This window comes from Paramisgurnus dabryanus, chromosome 20 (assembly GCF_030506205.2).
Source record: "Paramisgurnus dabryanus chromosome 20, PD_genome_1.1, whole genome shotgun sequence".
NCBI lineage: Eukaryota > Metazoa > Chordata > Actinopteri > Cypriniformes > Cobitidae > Paramisgurnus > Paramisgurnus dabryanus.
The window spans coordinates 19,779,249-19,795,333 of NC_133356.1; the positions used below are offsets into that span (position 1 = coordinate 19,779,249).

At 38.0% G+C, this 16,085-nt stretch overlaps 1 protein-coding gene across 2 annotated transcripts in view; it reads right to left on the minus strand.

The window, feature by feature from the left end:
* The window catches only part of nrg3a (neuregulin 3a), a 354,166-nt gene extending 351,752 nt beyond the window's left edge, over window positions 1-2,414 (minus strand). For both annotated transcript variants that reach the window (XM_065296948.2, XM_065296947.2), the window contains exon 1: window positions 365-2,414. In XM_065296948.2, the coding sequence (XP_065153020.1) occupies window positions 365-1,058 (694 nt within the window). In that variant the 5' untranslated portion in view covers window positions 1,059-2,414. The remainder of the gene's footprint in view (window positions 1-364) is intronic.
* Window positions 2,415-16,085: the final 13,671 nt, after the last annotated feature.

Consider the following 16,085-nt stretch of genomic DNA (forward strand, 5'->3'; position numbering starts at 1 on the left):
TTGCATATTCACAATGACGGGAGTGGTCTACATGTTTGTCATATCTGCCGCTCCCTGGCGACATAATAGACGAGACTGCACGCTCGCACACACAAGTCCTTTATGCTTTGCCTTTGCCTCAGCTAAGTTAGCAACTGCCAGATGATAGATAGATAGATAGATAGATAGATAGATAGATAGATAGATAGATAGATAGATAGATAGATAGATAGATAGATAGATAGATAGATAGATAGATAGATAGATAGATAGATAGATGTCAGAGGAACTGGTTCACCTCACTAACACTTCCCACCAAGAGTACAACATCTATTGTTGGCCAAAGCAAAACCAGCAAGAACCAATTAGAAACTATCGAACTCACGTGTCTTGCGGCTGACATGGGTTCGACCAGGTGTGGTCATTTGCCTCTCAGTAGATGACTGCTCTTTCGTCCACATTTGGGTGGAGTCATTTAAAACAGCAGGGTTGGAGGGAGAAGGGCTAGAGGTGGATGTTTGGACAGTAGATGTTGTGGAGGCCGCTGTGATAGTTAGGGGCGGATGACGCGTGACAAAGCGCGTAGAAGGACTCTTTTGTGTCACCTGGCTGCCTGATGCCCCACCACTCCTAGGGGGGACGTTTGGCTGAGTTACTATCCGAGTCCTGCCCCTCACCACCGTCGTGACAGTGGGGCTGACAGAGCTAAGCACTCCAATTGTAGTAGTGGTTGTGGTGTCAGATCCTTTAGGAAAAGTGCTTGGTTTGGACAAAAAGATGGGGTCTTGGCCAATACCCTTGGCGTCCACCAAGTCTGTAGGCACGTAGTCTCTCACAGTACCCACTACAATCCATTTCAACAGCATGAGGCTCAGCCCCAAACCTATAAATCCGATGAAAAGTGGAACTACGCAGAGCCAGGTCTGTTGGCGAGGCCAGAGGGCACAGTTCCCACACCTAAAAGGACCACCACGTGCAGGGGCCTGGGCTTGGTCGCGTCCACCAGAACCTCCCCTTACGTCTGGCTCCTCCAGTACCATGGCGCCTGAGTTGTTCATTGTTCCAGAGCTGTCACTCATCTTGCCCGTGGCACAAATAGGGTTAACCCCAAGGCCGGGAGCTCAACAAACATAGGAAACCCAAGGCAGAACGGCGGGCAGTAGTGCCAGACATTGAAAAGTGAAATGAGGAATAATACCGAAAGCTTTACAAATACCGTCGGGCAAGCATTCCCTGAATCACATCCCACACTGTCAAAAACCAGCACACATACTCACAATCAGACATGCGCATATATCCAATAGAATTCCAGAGGTAGAAAACTCAGAATCCAGTAAGAGACAGTCCATAAGTCCAATAATATGTCCATATGACTTCCAAATCGCAGCTAGAGTGAAATTTTAAATAAAGGTGCTGAGCAAAAGAAAAGGGAGGAGTGAAACCATCTGCATGTTGACTCCGTTGCAGTAGCACTTTCTCCTGTGTCAGATAATCAAATCCCTCTCTTGCAGATAGAATGATTTTTCAATATCATTTCCTTGAAATTGGTATTATATGTTAACAAGGAGTTCAGTAAAAGTTACCCCATTAGTATTTTCCTCTCTGCGCCTTTTGATCTTGTTAATTCCTTTTCCAGATCTCGATCGGATTAGCGGTTTTGTATTTGTAACGCTGACTCAGCTATACACATCCCAAAAAAAGCCAATCCCTTCAAAGAAAACCAGTCTGCACTGACCGAGATGCAATATGTCCCCTTCTACGACAGAAGCTTCTGCAGATTTATAGCATCCTTACGGGAGCAGGGATCTGCGGAACGAACCAAGTGCACATGAGCTCCGGCTAAGACGATCCAGCCAAGACCTAAAAGAGGAAACAGTGGCAGTATCAGAGTTTTCCACAGCATGCAGGCTGCAAAAGAATGGCGATGGATGGTATTGTTGTCAGATTCGTTACTGTTGTAAATCCCTTCTTGCTGCTGAGAAACCCGTCGTCGTACAGCAAGTCGTTAATATCGTGCGGAGCAGCGAGCACACACTCAGCCCCATCTACATTCCACCACTGCGAGAGCACAAGAGAGAATGCGAGAGAATAAGAGAGAGAGAGAGAGAGGAGCAGAGAGATGAAGGGAGGAGTGTGCTTGTAAAAGACAGACAGAGAGAGAAAAGGAGACGGTAAAAAATTACAGCATGCAGTTTTTCCACGAGACAAAATTCATCCTTTCCTTATTCTGGTTCCGTCTGTTTTCTGTTTGTTCTCCCTGTCTGATGCTCTCTCCTAGGGCTGCCATTTGTAAAGAGTCCGGACGAGCGTGTGCTCAAGCTCTAATCTCCTGTGGGATTTTGCAACGGCTCCAGCCTTCCTGTGCCTACGACACTGCAGCCAGACACATACACACACACATACATAGACAGCTTTCTGCTCTTCCCTACTGCTGATGCCAGGAAAGGGAGAGAGACAGAGTGATAGAGGCACTGCACCTGCTCTCCTCACAAGAATATTCCCCACCCCTTTAGAGAGAGCTAGAGAGAGAGAGAGAGAGAGCTAGAGAGAGAGAGAGAGAGAGAGAGAGAGAGGGAGAGAGAGAGAGAGAGAGAGAGAGAGAGAGAGAGAGAGAGAGAGACGTCCATCAGACATAAAAGAGGGAGGGGAGAAATGAGAAGAGATAAGTATAAGAGTTTACAGCAGGATGAGATAGAAAAAGAGAGCAGCAAAGGGCAAGAGAGAGAGAGAGAGGGAGAAAGACAAGATACGAGAGAGAAATGAAGAGATCCATGTCAGTGCTCTGCGGTATTAGCAGAAAAAGAGATTACTGACTGCTGTAAACAAAGTGAGTCTCCAGCATCTCGCCTTCAAGACTGTCAGTCACAACCAGCCCATGCTCAGGGCAAGAAAAAAGAGGGAGGAAAATTAAAGAGCAATTATTAGGAGATCACTTGATATTTTTCGAAATGTGTGTCATGTTTTGTTTATCAACACTAAAATATTAATGAGTGGATAATGAAAATATATTCAAAATACACTTATTACTGGTTCAAACAAATGCATAATTTTTAAGAAATTGTATTAAAACCATATATATTCAACCACCCCTAATGATGCCCTATAAACCACGGAAAACAACCTAGTGATGCTCTATCAACCACACAGTAAACCCTAATGATGCCCTGTCAAACCACTCACAACAGTCCAGTGATGCTCTATCATCCATCCAGTTAACCCTAATGATGTCCTATGAACCACTCAGAAGACTCTAGTGATATCACAGAAACTGCCTATCAACTGCCTACTAATCGGGGAATGCCAAAAACATGATCCATCCTGATCTCACAGGAATTTGTGCGTATTTTACAACGTAGCAAATTCATGACTCACAAAGTAAATTGTACAAAACGTACAATTATTTTGAAAATAAAACTGAAACCCCACCCCTAACCCCTTACAGGGGCAAAAGCAAATCGGATGTGGTCATGCGAATTAACAAATGCAGCCACTTTGTAAACTACGTACGAACTGCCATGAGATTGCCTTGGCAATTGCCTTTATTTAACACCAATAGAAATTTTAAATATAATCCAATGTAAAGAAGATTCATGCACAGAACTGCACAGACCTTGAACTGTGGTTTGCGATTTACATAACAGTTTATTTTCTTTTTGCTTGCGTCACCCGTGTGTATAAGGTGATTCTCATTCGCTTAAATGTGTGATATGAATAAATAGTGCTCATAATGGGCTGTTTAAATAATATCCTCTGTTGAAATGAGTGAAAGTTTGGACCCGGAAACAGTATACCTTAAATCATGGCTTGACATGAAGAACAAGAGATAAGCCATGTGTCAGAAATCACTTAGCATGACAGTATGCACTGAATTAGCAATATCTATTCTTGACCACTAAAACAGTGCTATAAAGTCTGTGCTATATGTGTGGATGCAGTGTGCATACTACATCTGCTATGTTCAACTGTTATGTAACCTGTATGTGTGCTCATTCTAACAACAATACAAAAATCATTTCCTCAGGTTTTGTTAAATCAGTATAATGAGTAATACATTTCTGGAGAGCTGGTTGGTTAACAGTTTTTTGTATTTTTTTATTTTATTTATTTATCAATTTAATTTATTTTGCCCTTATTGTATAGAAAAGTGTCCATTCAATGGATACTGAGAAATGGCGTAAGCAATAGACCAACCGGGTAATTTCTCTATACTTTTTTTCTATAAAGAAGGTTTTGTACATACTAAACACAGACGTTGACTCAAAAATGTTCATTTGTCATCATTTGTTTACCCAGTCCCTTTATTATTTATTTATTTATTTACTTATTAACAAAAAATATTTCGTTTGCATTTGTGCCCTCCATTTGTTCCAATCCCAAATGACTTGGGAAATGTCTTCAAATAAATCTTTTCTCAAAAATCAAGAATAATGTATTTGAATACTAATTTGTATTTATCCTTTGTTTGTTCCAGCATACTATATTTTATTAAGTTTATTCTTCTAATGCCTGTTTCTGCTCGATTAGGAGATACTTGGTGTTGTAAGCTGAGCTCAGAGTGAATGGTTTCTCATTAGTTGTGTATCTGAACTAATGCTGCTTCTTAACAACTGCCAGAGTGTGTTTCTACCTGTTTGACTTGGGATGCATCAATCTGCCAGTTTGTATTAACTTAATAATTAGACCACTCCTGCCTAGAGCCACATGCATCCTAATGCAAAGGGCCAATAGGTATATACAATGGGAAGAAAAAATATGTGAACCCCTACAGTAGGAATAAACTGGTTTTCTACTGTGATTTGCCATTAAATGTGGTTTGATCCTTATCTAGGTCACAACAATTTACAAACACAATGTGCATAAGCTGACAACACACAAATAATTCTAGTTCCTTGTGTTTTCTTTGAAAACACAGCTTAAACATTGCTGGAGGAAAATGTAAGTGAACCCATAAGCTAATTACTTTAATGAAAGCTAATTTGTGTCAGAAGCTGTAAAACTGGAGTACAATTAATAAAATTGAGTGCAAATTTGATTGATATAAAGACACTCAAACATTTAAAGATTGTTGTCCTTATGAAGCATCAGCTCTTATGAACCATGTCTCTCTGAAGATATCCGTTTGAGAGTTGTAACACTCCATGAGGCTGAAAAGGGATACAAAACAATCTCAAAATGTTTAGACTTCCAATGGTTGACAGTTAGACAAATTGTTTAATACTGTAGCTAACCTTCCTAAAAGTGGGCGCACAGCCAAGATGACTCCTAAAGCACAATGCAGAATACTCAATGAAGTAAAGAAGAACCCACGAGGAACAGCTTAATGTTTGAAGACATCATTGGAACTGGCACACATCTCTGTTCATAAGTCTACCATATGTAAGTCTTTGAACAGGGACAGTGTCTATGACAGAACACCACAGAAGAAGCTGCTGCTCTCCCGAAAACATTGCTGTCAGCCTCAAGTTTGCAAAAGAGCACCTTGGCAAACCCTTGTGCTACTGGGAAAATATTTTTTGGAATGATGAAACAGAGGTTGAATTGTTTGGAAAAATATTATGGCGCAAAAAGTGCACAGCTTACCAACAGTAAGCATCATCCCAACAGTGAAGTATGGTGGAGGGAACATCATATTTTGGGCATGCTCTGCTGCCTCAGGGCCAGGACCACTTGCCATCATCGAGGGGAAAATTATTCCCAAATTTAACAAAATATCTTACAGGATAATGTCAGGGTGGCTGTCCGCCAGTTGAAGCTAAGTAGAAGTTGGTTGATGCAGCAGGACATTGACCTTAATCGAAGTAAATCCACCACAGACTGGCTTAAGAAAAACTAAATGTGCCAATTGGAGTGGCCTAGTCAAAACCCAGACCTTAACCTGCAGAATAACCTCAAGAGAATGGTTCACACCAGACATCATACAAATGTGTTGAACTAGTTTTGTAAAGAGGAATCGGCAAAATTCCTTCTGAATGATGTGCAGGTCTGATTCAGAGCTACTGAAAGCACTTGCTTGAAGTAATTGCTTTCAAAGGAGGTTCAACAAGCTAGTGAATCCAAGGGTTCACGTACATTTTTGTCCAGCACTGTGAATGTTTAATCAGTTTTTTCAAAAAGGACACAAGAAACTAGAATTATTTGTGTGTTGTCAGCTTATGCACATTGTGTTTATCTATTGTTGTGACCTAGATGAGGATCAGATCACATTTTATGGCAAATCACAGTAGAAAACCAGTTTATTCCTGGGGGTTCACATAATTTTCTTGCCACTGTATACAAACACAGACTTACTTATATCTGATAAGGATCACTGTGCCGTACACGGCACCCCCCTCCATTGCACGTGAGGCTGCATAAACGTCATTGTAACTTTGACGCATTAAATCTTAAAATATACGGTCATGCGGCACATTGTTTGAAAGCTTAGACTCTCAGGATTCCATTAAGCGCACACACAATGCATAATATGATTTATAGCAATCATAAAACTAAAATCTAGTTGTTAGTTACCTGAACCGGGCGGTGCCGATTTAGGATATTTAACGTACTTACCTTCAAAATCTTCCCTTTATCCGCTTCTGTGAAATTGTCCAAAACAAACTGTTCATGAATCCCCAAATTTCCAAGGAAATGGAATATCCAAGCCTTTTAATCCAAAACGATTTGTTCGCCTCACAATCTTGACTTTTCTGACTGAATTACGATATAAATACTGTAAACAATTAGTTCACTAACGGACATTCGTTCGACTCTCACTTTTCATTCACGATTTATAACGAAATATTCAAGTGTCACGAAATTGTGGAATTTCAGCCGTTCCATAAGAGGCAACGAGATTCAACTAGAGAACTATATTCAATTAGATTTAGATTCATGGGTAAGCTGTTTGTGGTTGACTAAAGTTGACTTACTTTGAATGTTAGTTATGTTAGTTGTTTATTTATGATGATAAAAAGAAAGTTCAACATTATTTCAATGGAAAAATGCAATGAACTCATCTCTTTCCTTTAGAAACATTGACCAGTTTGATGACAAACAAACCTTAATGGTGACATTTTATTTCAGCATGGAGTTTGTTTTATATGATTGTGCTTCATAATTTTACTGTAAATACTATCGTATCTCTGATTTCAACACATTTAATAACATTTTCATAACATACATTGCCTGATGAAGATCAGTTGATCGAAACGTTGCAACGCAACTATCATTAAATTTTTCAGCAAGCAGATAGTGTGCTGGAATTGCTTTTTGTATGTTATGAGACTTTTTGTCGTCTTATCCTACGCACCTATCCATTGACTTCAGGTGTGCGACGCTAATTTGTTTGAATAACATTTTCATAAACAGATCCACAAACTCTAACATCTCTCTCTCTCATACAGTCAGTCACACATTTATCCCTATACTGACGTTTACCTGTTCTCGCTGTCTTGCATTGAAAACCCTGAAGCTGTACGCCCACATGTGTCTGGTCCTGAGGCTGGAGGAGCTGAAAACACTTTGTCTGTCAGGCACTCCAAAGAGGATGAAAAAGCTAAAGTCTCTTTATCTTCAGAAAATGTGAGGAATCACATCTGTGTGACATTCAAGCAGAAACAACCACAATCAGGCAGGAAGGTCAAAACTCTGGTGCAGAATTCGCACAAACTTTAACAAAAGTAAAGGTCACTTTAAATCATTCGCTAAAGTGCTTCTCTATCTGGCTTTTAAATACATCTAAATTTAAATGACAAACTGTCTCCAAATCCTTCTGTACCATGTACTACGCTACTGAAGATGATTTGATCAGCAGTGTTCTTAAGCTTGTTAAAGATCACTAAAGTCACCACTTTAACACGCAAGGATCAGCAGATATCACTGTCAAACCAATTACAGATCCATATACGATTTGACCAACTGATCCTTTCACATACACATATATTGCGAGCCAAGCACAGATTAAGAGCGGGGATGCTGTTGAGATGAGTAAGTGTGTGTGTGTGTGTGTGTGTGTGTGTGTGTGTGTGTGTGTGTGTGTGTGTGTGTGTGTTATGGTGAAGGTGATTAGGCCGGGAATGAATGTGAAAGGGTCACAGATGGAAGATCACACAGTGAAGATGAAGGATTAGAGAGAGTCGACACAGCTTTGAAAAGGTCACCCATTCAATGCTATGACATTTTCTGCTACGGAATGACAAAACATGACAAAGGTGGACAAGTCTGAGACAGGCAACGATCAGAGAAATTAATAAAGAGGATTTCTGATTTTGTGACAAATGACAGTAAACGGTTAGGGTTTGCAGGTTAACACTGTGATTGATACATACATATAGGCCTAATGAAACCAGATTCCTCTCAGGAGTAAGTCAGGAGTGAACTGTGCCACTGGAACTAAGCAAACAACTTGCATTCTGTCTCACAGCAAACAGGGTTAAACAATGCAATCTCATGACAATTCATAGGTATTTATGAGGTGACTTATTCGTATTAATTCGCACAACCACATTCATACGTTTTTGTTCGATGTGCTTTCGAGCCTATGTGGTAGGGTATTATTTGCAATGCATTTTGTTCGTTTTTCCCCTGCTTCCATGTATTAAACTAATTGCATTATTCGGAATTAATTAATAAAACATATTTAACTGTTTCGCTTTGTCTATTTCTTTATATGTGTTACAATAAGTTTTCAGCGTTTTACTTTATCTTTGCCTTGACCTACACAGTACATCAAGTGAGCCCTTAAAAATATCTTGCATCAATCTTCAAGGACATGCTGTCCAACGCAGCAGGCTTCACATGATCACAGAGGAGATAACTCAATGTTCTTGCACCCCCACTGAGAGAGACAACATTGTCAAGCATAAGCAGTTTTTACCAGCATATCATCACATACTGTACACACACAAACACACACACACACACGCACACTGAATTCTCTTGTGTTGTAATCGAACGGAAAACAGATGCAGATGTAATAAAGTGTTGGTAAGATTAGTCATACATAGCAGCTTGTTATTTGCTGTAATGCAAACTGAAGATAGCCTACCTATTGTAGATTACCATATTAATAATGTTAGCTATGTGGGTAACACATTAGTATGAGGAACTCATATTCATTATTAAATACAAATTTTTCCTCAATACATATTAATTGACTGCTTATTAACACTTAGTAAGTTAAAAGCAGTATTAATATGTTAATATAGGAATTCACATGTGATTTAGAAGTAATACACAAGCCAATATGCAACAAATATAATGGGCAACTGGTTAAAAGTGAGAATTTGTCCCCATAATAAAATGTTTCAAACAGTGATGGGCAGTAACGCGTTAGAAATAACGCGTTACTATAGTTCGATTACTTTTTTCAAGTAACGAGTAAAGGATTACAATTGCAAAAACAGTAATTAGATTACTGTTACTTCCCCGTAAGCAGGCTGCGTTAATGCATTATTTAACCTTGCTTTTGTTTCGTGTTGTGACGAGTGACAATGACTTTATGAGCGCCGCGCCGTCAGTCAGTGTATACTGTTGAACATGAAGAGACAACAGGGAGCGCGGAAGAGAACAAGACTATGCAACTTTAATGCTTGAAAGTAACGACATTACTTTGAGTTTAACCCAGTTAAAGGTGACAAAAACATCAGCGTCTGCTGTACACTCTGTGAAACTTACTGAAATAAACCCCGAACCCCCAGCTGACATGACCGCTGCGGCACCATCTCATACAGTGTCCTCAGATTGTATATTATATTCTATTAAAAGATGTTCACTCGAAGTCTGATGTAAACAACAGACTATATATCTTTTCTTACACGGCTCTCTGGAATGCTTGATTCTGATTGGTCATTTGAGACATTTGCAGGTTCATTCTTTTCAAATAATAACCGCTCCAAAGTAATAACGCATAGCCGGTACTACTTGTACGTGTAAAATCGCTCCGCGCCAATAAAGATCAATAAAGATTACTGTTTGGCGCCATCTTGTGACAAACACTGGTCAACCACGACAAGACACAGACAGCTTACTGAGACTGAACTTGACAAAATAGAGCATGACAGCTACGAAGCCAACACACAAAAAAATACAGAATGGGCATTAAAACTTCTCAAAGACCGGCTAAAAGAGAAATAATGGAGACAGACAAGTATGAAGCAGAGGATCTTAATAAGGTATTACGATCATTTTATGCATCTGTGCAAAGTTTCGCGGAAGGATAAAAATGTTAATTTAAAACAAATATGCCAATAAAATGTTTCAAATTCATATTCATGTCCGGTTTTTCTTATGTGACAAGTAGCCGTGTAATAAGCGGGATAATGTAGAGGCAGCCGGTAGTTATCGGGAAATAAGCCCCTTCAGTGTGATACAAGACCCTCCGCTTCGCGTCGGGTCCTGATCACACTGTCGGGGCTTACTTCCCAATAACTACCGGCTGCCTCTACATTATTCCTTACATATTTCATGGATTATAAGCATTTGTGGACAAAAATGGTCATTTGATGAATTTTTATTAAATGGTTTTCATGGGTTATTCACACATCTAAAAAACAGACTGGATTCGACTCGCGATCTCAAAACAGAGACCATACACTGATGCTTAACCCGAAGACCTTTTAAATGATGTATAATGTTAATATTATTTATGCTTGTAGACAGTACGCTATATAGATATTGTTAGCAGCGTTAAAAAAACGACGTCATCACGTCCACGAATTAGTGCGCGTTGAGAGGTTAAAACAGAGAATGTTTCATTTGATTCAATTTTAGATGAAGGACTATGCAGAAAGAATAGAATTAGGCTGCTTTATAGCATATAAAGGTCGTGCACCATGTTTTTGAAAAGTAACTTAGTAAAGTAACTAATAAAGTAACTAATTACTTTTAAAAATAAGTAATCAGTAAAGTAACTGGATTACTTTCTTGGAGAAGTAATCAGTAACTAATTACTATTTCCAAGTAACTTGAACAACACTGGTTACAAACATTTCTATATTAAGATTGTTGTCTTTATATTGCATATTTAGCTTATGTTAGTTTAAAAAAAATCTGATAATATATAAGACATTTTGACATGCGGTAACAATATCATCCTTTTGATATTTAAGCTTGACTGATGCCATATAAAGCAAATGATTGTTTAAGTTCAGCATTAAGCATTCTAAAGATATCTCTAAACATATGTCTTGGACGCAAAACGCATCAACCATCAGGTATGACATTTAAATTGAAACTTGATGTCTGATATGCTAGGCAGATCTGTCTGTTTGGCCCATATGTTTTCAGACGTAAAGCTTTAATGTGTCAAAGTAAATGTCTTACAGTAGCTGTCAAAGCAATTGATTTGGATAATTTCTGAAGCTGTTCAGTACCAGTCATGCAGAATACTACTATGCAACACTAATAATAATGTTACATGTTATTTGTAAGTTAATGTGTGGAAAGTCCCATACAAATCAGGCAAAATGAGCATTCTAAAGATAACACCTTGTGGAAAAATGTAACAAATTAAACAATTTGAACAATTTAAACATGTGATTTTATAATCAGTATGCATAGCCAGAAAGAAAGAGACCTCCTAAGATTAGTCACATAGAGGTCTATCAGTTGGTGTATTTAGTGGCTAAATTCAGTGGATAATAATGGGACATGCATGGTTGCACAGCAGGAAACTACTACTAACAACAAACAGTCTAAAGCAAGCCAAGAAAGAATAATTCTTAAAGGTGGTGTTTATCGTGATCCCATTTTTAAAACTTTAGTTAGTGTGCAATGTTGCAGTTAGAGCATAAATAATACCTGTAAAATTATTAAGATCACTGCCAAGTGATTTATTTTCTTTAACAGAATTCGCTTTTCAAGGACTACAGAGAATGGCTGGTTTGGACTACAGCCATCTACTTCCCAGGTATGATGACAATATCCAAAATGTTTGACTAACCTCCGCCTACAGAAATACGCCAAAAAAGCGTGACCTTGTTGCGCTTCCACTGAGAAGAGGAAGAGTTGCCTCTTCTGTTAGTACAGTATGTTTGTCGCCATGCCATCGAGAAGTTGTTATTTTTATCCCAGAGTCAAATCCCCTTAGTTTGGCCTTTGCTGAAGGACATTTTCCTTAATCTGCTGTGACCTTTCCGGAGAATGTGCGTAAGCTGCTGTCGAAACACAACACACTGGACCAGCTACACAATTCAACTTTTGTTTCATCAGTCCACAATCACAAAAATACTTTGTTTTTTTACACAGGAAACATGAACACGTTATATTGCACACCGTAAACACAAAGCTTCGAAGACACAGAAAAAATAGTAAATAGTAAATAAAAGTTTTTGTACAAAAGCAGTTTGCCCATAGTTTACAGCCTCCAAAAAGTACAAAAGACTATGAGCATTGAGCGGAATGTAATAAGTGAATAAACCTTTCTCACAGCTTTTAGAAAGGGTTGTTTCTTACTGTTTGGTCAAATATGAACAAATCCAACTGTTATGTTATTCTAATGGTTGGGTTTGCCCGTATTTGACCCAGCCATGGTGTGAAACCAGCCAGAATATTTTTTCAGAGTATAAGGTTTTAGTAAAGAGTGTTTTTGTCAGCATGCAGAATAAAAGCCACAGATGTGCACAGGGTGAATGACGTGTCTCGTATATAAAGAGGATAAACAGAATGAATGCCGAAATGACTCAAGGTTGGCAAGGCATAAATGATCATCTATGGTTAAAGTGTGCTTCCAGTGGTCTTTATGTGTCAACAACAAAAACTGAAAAATACAGGAAAATATGTGTATCTTCATGATAAGAAAAAAGGATCGATAGATAGACAGACAGATCCACCTCCTGCTAAGTCACTCACTCATTTTCTCGCTCACTCACTCCTCCATATTAAGTCTCGGTTTCACATGGTGACTGCTGAAAACTCCCACATCTCCTCACTATTGCTGTCCCCAGCTAAGCAGCATGCTGAGACTGCTAGGCAGTGTCACCTGCAGATCTGCTCATTAGCAAGAGTCACACACATGCACACACACATAAACACACACTGTGTGTAAAACACTCAATCTCTTACTCCAATAATGCACATATTTACATTTTCCAGGATAGGATTAATAACCATATAAAACAAAAAGAAAGGAATTATTTCAAAAACCATGTGTAAATCACTCATAATAAGGACAAGAAGAGCACCAACGAAACATAATCCACTATAACTCATAGTCTCAGTTCATTGGACATCTTTATGTAACATTTGGTAAATAATTTAATTAGAAATGTTATATTCTGTCTGCCTGAGCTCAGTGTAGGTTCTGTTATTCATTTCAGGTCATACACTTAAAGGTGCAGTGTGTACATTTTATGAGGATCTATTGACAGAAAAGCAATTTAATATACATTACTATATTTTCAATGGTGTATAAAGACCTTACATAATGAACTGTTACGTTTTTATTAACTTAGAATGAAAGGCTTTTCTATACATACAGCACGGGTCCCCTTCAATGGAAGTCGCCATTTTGTGCCGCCATGTTTCTACAGTAGCCATAAACAGACAAACTGCTCTGTTCAGAGCGCTGTTCAGCACTACGTTGTCTACGTTTGGCCTGTGACTGCTACCGTAGCTTCTCTATGCACTCGAAATGGGGGGGGGGTGAATGGTGGATTTAGCCGTTTGATTGCAATTTGCAATCTCACCTTTAGATGACGCTAATATCTACACACTGCACCTTTTAGCTTTATATACAGATATGTGTAAGGTCTGCCTGCATATTTTTTTTGTTCTATGCAACAAACAGTACACTAATCTCAAGGTCAACTGCTTAGAGAAATGTGCCACTAAATGTGTATAGGAATACAGCAGGACTGTGATTTCAGAAGCTTTTCTGTATTTGGATGAACTTCACTCGGGATTGAACTCTCAACCTTTACATTAGCAGACCAGATTCTCACCCATTAGGCTGCCATCACCGCATACATCCGAGTACAAATGTTCCACTCAACCAAATTACTAACATCCGCCAGCAGCCAAACGCAAGTGCTTCTGCTTAATCTATCAGCCACTGTGATGGGTGATGCGTCTCAGATTGGCCTCTGACATTTGAGTACATCTTGAAAAACTGCTGAAATAAAGCAGGAAAGGTGCTGTTTGTTAAAATATTCACAAACATCGTCGCTTGTGGAAGGTGAGTAAGGTTCACCCTAGACCTGTTTAAGGTTGCTTATAATGTACATCCTACATCACACAAATACTGTAGCTCCAAATTCTTTATTTTGATATTTGGGTAATTTCACATACAGAATTTGTGGCTGTTTTACAATACCACACAAAACATATAAAGCCTAATGGCACAGGTGTTATAGCTGTCATCTATGTATTCATTATCATTCATTCAGCCTCCGAGATAAACAATGCCTTATGTGAAAGATTTCTCTTTTGTTTGCTCATCTGTTCGGTGTTTTTAGATGCATTGTATTTTGTCACCCTTAAGGGAAATAATTCATATATTTCTTCATTTTATAATTTTTTCAAAAGTATGGGGCATGAAACACAATTTACACAAATAAATAAATAAATAAATAAAGCAGCGTCGAGATAAAACAACTTTCTGCATTTTGCAAACAATTCCACCTATTATTTTAAGTTTTGGCATGTGATAAAGTTTACATAACTTATAAAAGTTAACTTAATGTGTTTTGTTTAATAAAACATGAAATTTTTTTCACGAAAAAACAGTTTTTTATCATACATTTTCTTTGGGGGGGCCGCAAAGGAATTGCAACGTACACAAGGGGGGCCGCACGCGGAAAATGTTTGAGAACCACTGAACTAAAGTATACCAATATGAGTCCACTTTCATTCTTCCGGGGACAGTATAAATGCAAATCTAACTGGGTGTTTAGCTAGTAAAACTGGGCTTACTCAGGGGCATCCGTTTGTGCTGAAAAGTGGTGGGGACAAAAAATCAGATGAAAAAAACATTACAGCAGGACGGGGGAAAATATTGAATAACGGCGCATCAAAAATGGGCATAGTGTAGGCCGGTCAACAACACAAAAATACTCAATACTGTCGACTGCACATGTAACAGTCCCTACAACACCAGCTCAACCGAACAGTGCCAAAGCATCATACTGTAGAAAACAGCAGCACATTAAGTCAATGATTACAATGAAATTCATATGTAAAAGAAAACACACTATAAGCACACAACGCATCATATGTGACCCTGGACCACAAAACTGTCGTACACTGCACAAATTATTTTCAAGAAAAATGTTCTTTGTATTTTGCCTTGTTTTCAGTAAAAATATCAAAAAATTCTTAAAGATGCTTTTTCTAAAAAAATAAGTCTAGTTTTTAGACCAAAAAAAACAAATTTAAGTGATTTTTGTGCATAAAACAAGCAAAAAAATCTGCTAATGGGGTAAGCAAAAAGATTGAGAAATTTTCTTAAACACTAAATTCAAGAAAAATTAAAGAAAAAATTGCTTACCCTATTGGCAGATTTATGCACAAAATCACTTAAATTTGATATTTTTGGTCTAAAAACTAGATTTTTGCACATCAAGAAAAAGCATCTTTATTTAAGAATTTTTAGATATTTTACTAGGAATTTTTTTCTTGAAAATCTGACTGTCTTACTTAGTATTTTTGTCTTGTTTTCAATATATCGTAAAATTCTTAAATCAAGATGTATTTTCTTGATGAGAAAAATGACCTAAGAAAATAAGTCTTAGTTATAGTTATAAATAGTTTTTAGACAAAAAATATACAATTTAAGTGAATTTGTGCTGAAAACAAGCAAAAATATCTGCCAATGAGGTGAGAAAATTTTGCTTAAATTAAGTGTTTAAGAAAAAGGAAATCTTATTTTTAGATTTTTTTCTCACCCCATTGGCAGATATTTTTGCTTGTTTTAAGCACAAATTCACTTAAATTGTATAGTTTTTGTCTAAAAACTAGACTTATTTTCTTAGGTCATTTTGCTCATCAAGAAAAAGCATCTTGATTTAAGAATTTTTAGATATTTTTTACTGAAAACAAGACAAAAATACTAAGTAAGAAAGTAATTTTTGCAGTGTAAGTTGCACAGGTATTGTTCGATTTTTCAGAACATTTGAACCAAATGCTTTCAA